General features: G+C 37.2%; 1 protein-coding gene across 2 annotated transcripts in view; it reads left to right on the top strand.

Annotated features, from left to right (window-relative positions):
- Traf4 (TNF receptor associated factor 4) overlaps nucleotides 1-7,999 on the top strand; it is a 33,819-nt gene that overhangs the window by 21,554 nt on the left and 4,266 nt on the right. The window contains exons 1-3 of one of the 2 annotated variants that reach the window (XM_088240817.1): nucleotides 4,831-5,268; nucleotides 6,119-6,385; nucleotides 7,655-7,972. In XM_088240817.1, the coding sequence (XP_088096943.1) occupies nucleotides 5,170-5,268; nucleotides 6,119-6,385; nucleotides 7,655-7,972 (684 nt within the window). In that variant the 5' untranslated portion in view covers nucleotides 4,831-5,169. Of the gene's footprint in view, nucleotides 1-4,830; nucleotides 5,269-6,118; nucleotides 6,386-7,654; nucleotides 7,973-7,999 lie in introns of those variants that run through there. The other variant, XM_088240816.1, reaches the window with a different exon arrangement.

Here is a 7,999-nt window from a genome sequence, read left to right on the forward strand (position 1 = left end):
GCTTTTTTGGAAGGTATGTTGTATGGTTTTTTTTCTAATATTTTAATGTATTTCATTCAGGTATTTAAAAAAACAATAATTTAACTTATGTATTTTTCAGTAGTTAAAAAAATATCAATTTCTAACTTCTCGAGAATTTATCTCGGAGAGTATATCAAAGTAGCAAAATATTATTTTTATTTTTCAATAGACCAATTTATTGTCAATTCATTACAGTTTCGATATTTTACCGCACGAAGTTGCATCTATCTTATTTTGTTATTTTACGGGTACCAGATACGAGATTTCCAGGCAAGAATTGTACGTGATGTGGAAGAGTTTGACGAAGAAAGAAAGGCTTCAAGGAGTGTTAAATATTATTGTTAGTAAATTTGAAGTCGGTGAACTCGGTGCAAGTGGTGAAAAACTGTTAAAAAATCAAATTAAGCTTATTTGTTTAAATATAAGCAGAAAATGGACCGAATCTGGCTGTAAACTAGATAGATTTGTTAATAAAAAATTTGAATGGCTCGACGGTAGTGAAAATATTTTGATATATGAAAACTTTCGACAAAGTCCTTCAGTAGACATGAATGAACCATCTACGTCTACTGGAAGGCCCGCAAAGGATTTTGGGGCATGCAGTGATCAGTGCAAAAGGACAAAAGTGCGTGATTTAGTGAGTACGAAGACATCTGAAGAACTTTCGTTTGCCACGCAGGTATCTATTCGAGCATCAGGAAAACGCACAGTTGCCGATCTCCTAAAGAAAATTTTGAAAGCTACTCCCAATGAAGTAGCAAAAATACGTAGGGAACGTCAACAAGTAAACAAACAGCGGGCATTGATAATTGAGGAAGCGCTAAGTTAATACGTTGACTGTAAATTATCTTCGCATTCCTACAAAGTTATGCGTAAAAGTGCCATAAAAACCGACCACAAAATATATCCGGCATTTTATAGTTTAAGAAAAACAAAAAAAGCATGTTGCCTGAGCGAGGAATTTGTCAAAATAACGGAAACTAGTGCAGAAATCCAGCTACAAGTGATTTTAAATCATACGGTGGAACGATTGCTAAATGTAGAATCAGAAGTCTTAAAAGAAAGAGTTCCTTCAGGTTCTGTACTGACTCTTATATGCAAGTGGGGTGGAGATGGAAGCTCGGGACATAATAATTATAAACAGAAATTTCACACAGAGCATGCAATAGATGAATTTTTATTTATTATGTCATTCGTTCCAATACAACTAAGGCTTAATGATGACCCTAATATAGTAATTTGGCAAAATTTAAGCCCTTCCTCAACCTCTTATTGTCGTCCTATTAAATTTATTTTCGCCGAAGAAACTGATATTCTTACTAAGTCTGAAATCGAAAAACTTCAAGATGCAATTGAAAAACTTGAAAATTTTAATGTTAATATTGGAGGTGTAGTATTGTCCATAAAATTTAAAATGCTTTTAATAATGGTAGATGGTAAAATTTGCAACGTTTTGGCTGAAAATAAGTCAACCATGTCCTGTTATATTTGTGGCGCCAAACCCAGTGAAATGAACTCTATTAGTATTAATAGAGTTTCTCGACAAGAATTTTATTCCTTTGGCTTATCTACATTACATGCTCTTTTTATATTTCTCAAAATACATCTATTTGAAAATCACTTATAACAAATGTTTTATTTAAAAACCTTTAAGTTTTATCATCATCATACCATATCCGCTCCCTATGTGGAGCATATGGATTCCATAATCTGCCTCCGGCCAAGCGATCGACCTCCCGTACATCCTCCCAAGTTAAGTCCACGTACCGCAACTCTGACGCAAACTGCCCACAAATTGTCAACAGTGGACGACCAGGACGCCGAGAACCTGATGCTTTGTAACATAGGCAAGCATGGTTAAGGCTCTCGGAAGGCATACGTAGTACATGGCCTTGCCAGCCAAAACGCCTTGGATGACAGTAGATACCAAGGGTTGCTGTGTCCGTTGCCTCACTTCTGTGTTCCTTACAATGTCAAACTTTTAAGTTTATTTAAACCCTTTCAGTTGTCATGTTTAACATAATAAAATCAGCTGTAAAATGGTTATTCTGACAAAACAAGTGAAGACAGATTAGTTCTCTCGGGTGAAATCTTTATTTTATGCCTAAGTATCTAATATAATTTTCAATGATTTATTTTATAGGTTGACCGATTTATCAGTCAATAGAATTAAAGTAATAATTTCAATTATTTATGATCCTTAAATACATTATTGGATGCAGATATCAATTTCCAGAAAATTTATTTCGTTTATGAAATAACAAAATGTGACATATTTTTTTTAAAACGAATTATTATTACATATTTAATAAAAAAAACCTCTTTTTAGGATTAAATGAATCGCATACGTGAGTTAAAAGTACATTCAGAATTTTTAGTTTCTAGCTTGTATGAAACGAAACACTGTGCGCCGTGGCTCGGATAGGGCTTGTTGGTTATCTGATGGTTATGGTTCTTTATCTGATGGTGCTCGGGACTCGGGATCCAGATACAATTCTGGTGTTCCGATACGCACAATGTAATCAAGTGGCGGTAGTCGGGAATTAGTGAACACTCTTAACGTTTAAAACTGTTAGTTTAGTAGGTGTAATATCCGCAACCGTCACGTACCTACTTTGTTTTAACCGAGCTGAAGAACTACCACCAAAATATTTCATCATTTGATTAGTAAAGATAAAGGCGTTCTCCTACACAGTCCGAACAGTGGAATTACGATATTATTATGCTCTTGAAGCGATAAACAATCGAGTTTGATTTATTTGCCCATTGAACACTCGCAATATTTAACACTTCTTAAGAAGTAATATTTGGATAATTGTATATAGCCTCCCACACTACCGATTGCCGCATTAAAGGCTCTATGTGTTTTGAAATACTAAATTTTCAGGCCATATAGAGTTCTCGCAATAGAGACGCGTGGGTGAGCCAGTTTATAAGTTCTTATTTTTTCAAATTAACATTAACAACTTTTAATTTCAGGTGCCGTATGGTAATTTAATAGAGGAGAAGTTGTTAATAGCCGCGGTGGCTGTACTTTGTTTTATTTAAAGAGGATCTTTTGGTTTAACAAGACGTAGTTAGGCCCACACCAGTAGTATTAAGTGTTTCGGATAAAAATGTGCTTTTGTCTTGTCTGAGATAATATTTTCTGAATCGATAGAAACTCGACTCCTAGGCATTTCGAAGTTTGTTTATTAAGTGAAAATTTGTTCATTTTGTATAATAATAAAAACATAGTGTGTCATTCGAGATATCAAAATTGTTGACGTTATTGAGTATCTTATTCACCTTTCAGCGTGTTTATTTTCAGAATACGTCGTGATTCGAACGAGTGAGTACAAACTACAAATTGTGTAGAATGTTGTAAGAAGATAATATACTGTACCATAGTGTATGTCTATAGGAAGATAGAGACGGGCGCGAGCGGCGGGTTTAATGACACTTTAATAAAATACATAATGAGCTCAAAACACTGCCGCGGTCTGCAGGAACACAACACAACACAGAACTGAGTATTTCTTATCTCTAGTTAGAGTGGTTTGTACGGAATCTAGCGCTGGCTCTGGTTTCTGGCTACAGTAGGTAAACACTACTCCATGTTGTGTAAACACGAACCACTGACGAGTTCGTCAGAATAAGGTTTAACCGTGTATCGTTATCCAGAGCACTTAGATAAGACTGCAATAATAATATGACGGAACACGTGTGAACATTGAACATTCCCGAAAGTCAAACACTGAACATCCTTATTCTCGAATTGACGCACTGGGACCTGGGACGGATATTGTTGTATTCTCTAACCACAAAGAATACCGGATTACCGGTATATCGGAGCAAAAAGTTTATTGAGGACAAATTAATGTAATAAATACGATGGGTAAATTCATACCGACTTTTCATTAGAAATTTTGAAAAACCTGTGTATTCATTTTCTAATGCCTACATACTCATAGGTACTCAGAAAGTACTTAATTGAAATAAAAGTTGTTAGTTTTTTACGGGCGTTCGGAAGCTAAGCTGAGCTTCAGGGCTAACGTATCGGAAATAATGTGCGTTTAGTATAGGGTTGCCATATTTTGCTAGGGTCTCGTCGGGACGTTGTAGAGTGGGAATGTACTAACAAAAAATGCAATTGTATAATGATTTTTCAGAAATAAAATATAAATGTTTTTCTCACATTTTATGTGGTGATTCTTGTGGAAGAAGCATCTCTGGCCATATTTTTTCTATGACTTAATATTAACGTAATACTGCAATATTGATTCTTCAGTCCCTGGCAGCAGACAACCTTTTTTTATCGTTACTTTTTACTAGGCCAACATCAATGATATTACTTTTCCCTCTATGGTTTTATAAGCAAGAATGGAAATTAATTACTCGCTCAATTTCAAAAATTGACAAAATTAAAACAATATTCTTTCCCAGAACCAATCGACTTCCATTCTATCGCGGCAAGTTCAGCTTCTATGAAGTTCTTGAGATACATCACTTGCTGAAACCGTTTGCCACCTTATTTTCATATTCGTTGTCAGTACGGCCGCGGAAGATTTTCGTTGATTTACAGCTTTGCACTGTGTAAGTTTAAATCGGGACATTATAGGTTTTATCGAGACGTCGGGACAGAGGGCTCAATAACGGTGACAGTCCCGATATATCGGGACGGATGGCAGCCCTAGTTTGGTACCACCCCACTGCCCATTTTATAATAAAATTAGTCCTTAAAATACGTTGCAACCGATTATTATTTGTCCAACTTTCTGATTCCCGATAACAAGACGGCATTCCGAGGCCGGTCTTCTGCTTTGTTCTCTTATCTCGGGTTGTGGGTTGTGGCAGAGATACGATATGGCAGTCGGAGGATGCAGTACTGGGACTGGGGTACTCCGTATCCAGCGCGAGCAGGAAACAGTTATATGGTGGAACTTGTAACACAAGCGCCGTCGGTCCGCTACACTTGGCTCCGGATAAAAAACCCCGCTGTTATTTTTGCGGTTTCCGCTTAGCCGACACCATTTGGCCGACGTCAGCGATAAAGGACTCTCGGAACTAGATATCCTCACTTGAACGTAATGTCACGATATTATATCTCATATCGACAGTCGGATCTCACCCTCCGTGCCGCTGACAAGTCCGCCGGAGAACAGTAACATGTTAAACTATTTATTCGGGAGTAAACGCAAGTCGCAGAAACGAAAGACGATCAGGTCGAGTCATGTCCCCGAAGTCAGTGACGAGTTCACCGCATGTGTAAGGATATTACCTAATGTTCCTAACTATATCATATTATTTCATAGACATGCCCATCTCGTGGTGTAGTGGTTAGCGCGTTTAGCTACCATGCACGAATATTCCGACAAGGTTGACATCATGTATTCGTTAATTTTGGACCGGATGTATAAGTGTGATAATCTTACCTTCGTGTAACAAGTGATCGTGACGTGATACGCTGCAGATGATGTAAACTACGATGGCCAACTATCCTATATTTTGCAAGACGTCCCGTTTTTCAGCCTTCATGTTGACAGTGTCCTTTATTTTAATATGAAAACCATACATGCGGTGTCCCATATTTTTACCATAAATTCTGTAATTTTATATCATAACTGTAAAATGGACTCATGTAGTTTGTTAAGAATACTTTTTTTGGAACAACAGTTTTTTTTATTTCTTTTAATTTCATTAATGTTTTAAAAAACATATTCGATGATTAACTAAAGGGTATTTTTCCGCAACGAATCGGATCTTCGGAACGAGCATTTGCCCAAAGGAACGGATTTTAACTTTAGGCATAATAATTATTATCATTCTGAATTGTCAAACCCTTCGCATATTATTGTTATTCTTAGAAAAAATATTTTTTATCGCGTAAAAGCGTCATATCTTATATGGCGCTTTACAAAGTGATTCTTTAGATGAATAAATTTGTAATTTAAGTTAAACAGTTTATTTTGTTAACACATGCTACTGATTTAGTAAAATGATTTTAAGTGTTTTCCGAAACATAACTCTTTCACCAAATTTAGTTCGCTGTTTGGTTAGAGATATACATAATAGATAATTGCGCATTGAGAATTTACGATGCCCATCTTATCCCCAGATCTACCCCGACCCGGAGTCCGAGAAGGCCATCATGGGCTCCGTGGTGTACTGTATCCACCACAAGGAGGGCTGCAAGTGGTCGGACGAGTTGCGCAAGCTCAAGGCGCACCTGAACACGTGCAAGCACGACGCCGTGCCGTGCGCCAGCCACTGCGGGGCCATGATCCCCCGAGTGCTGATGCAGGACCACCTGCGCTACACGTGCCCGCAGCGGAGGGCCAACTGTGAGTTCTGCGCCAAGGAGTTCTCTGGGCACATGCTGGAGGTGACTATCTCATTTAAATTTCATCTTTTTTTTTTCTGTAGAAGATAAATTTTCGATTTACGTTGTTTTATTTTTTATCTTGTTTTGGTTACATTTATGATCACCCACTATATATATATATATATTCTTAAGTTTAAACTTTATTCAAGTAGAAAATGACTATTCTTTAATTTTGATTATATAATTTTTTTTAAATATTTTAAATTATTTTATCTAGTTTTTTCTTTTCGATCTTCTTAATGATATGTTTTATTTTTCAAAGCATCAAAAACAAAATAATACATGTTAATTATTTTTAATGTGTACAATATTATGTCTGTACTCATTTGATTTGATTCTCAATAATTAAAACTAATCTCTGAGCACCCGGTGACAAACGATTATTTAATTGTTTATCGGGACAAAATATGTTTTAATCATTAACAAATTACAACAGGGATGGTTCTCCCTTAAATAAGGGAATATGGAAGTCTAACAAACGATTATTTAATTGTTTATCGGGACAAAATATGTTTTAATCATTAACAAATTACAACAGGGATGGTTCTCCCTTAAATAAGGGAATATGGAAGTCTAGGCATTTACAGGGCTTATGACCTGTCATTGGCTGGTTTAAGTGGCCACTTTACACACTGTGTAACATTCACCATTTTGCCTATGTTTGAACATCCAAATTTCTTTAATTCTTGCCTAGTATGTGAAATAATTAAGTCAGATGAATCTCTTCACAGCAATAAAGGTTTCAGCTCTTTAACTTCACTAAAATCAACAAATGGAAGAATATTGTTTACAAACTATGGATTGGCGAGGCAATTTTTCCTCCACTGAATTTCTGTTTTTAATTTTTTTTTTGGTTTTTGAAACCAACACAGTCATAGTTATAAACAATACATTCCAGAATAACTACATATAAAAAACAAAACGGACAGTTCGCTAGGGGTGAAAGGAAGTGGGATGGGAAAATAGGGAAGGAAGAGAAGATATATATATATGCATACACAAATGCACATGCGTACATATATGTAATTAAAAATAAAATAATGAAAACGAATAAATAAAATGAAAAAAAAAGAAACTAAAAATTTTGCTCTTGTGACGTCTCTTCCGAATTTCGTCGGAAATGTTCGACTAGAATTCTGGTTATATTTCACAGGCAGATTTCATATGCATTTGCATTCTTCATCCGTCTGGACACATGCTGATTTTTTATAAATAACTTTTAAAACACCATAGAAGGGAATACCTAATAAGTTGGATAATTTTGAACAGAACCACTCGGGAAACTGCGGATACGAGCCGACCTTCTGCGAAAACAAGTGCGGCGTGAAGATCCAGCGCCGCCTGCTGACGCAACACAAGGGCGCAGAGTGCGTCAAGCGGCTCGTGGGGTGTCGCCACTGCGGGAAGGAGTTCGTGGCCGACACGCTAGGCACGCACCACGCGGCTTGCGCACGCGCGCCCGTGGCGTGCCCGCACCGCTGCGAGGCGCCGCCTCTGGCGCGCGAGGAGCTCGACGCGCACCTGCGCGACCTCTGCACGGCGCTCGTCATCCCCTGCACGTACAAGGACGCGGGCTGCAGGTTTAAGGTGAGAAGACTCGAATTGTGTCAACAT

The sequence above is a fragment of the Micrasema longulum genome, unplaced genomic scaffold (assembly GCF_059751315.1).
Source record: "Micrasema longulum isolate JH-2025_06_02 unplaced genomic scaffold, ASM5975131v1 h1tg002613l, whole genome shotgun sequence".
In the NCBI taxonomy this organism is placed as follows: Eukaryota; Metazoa; Arthropoda; class Insecta; order Trichoptera; family Brachycentridae; genus Micrasema; species Micrasema longulum.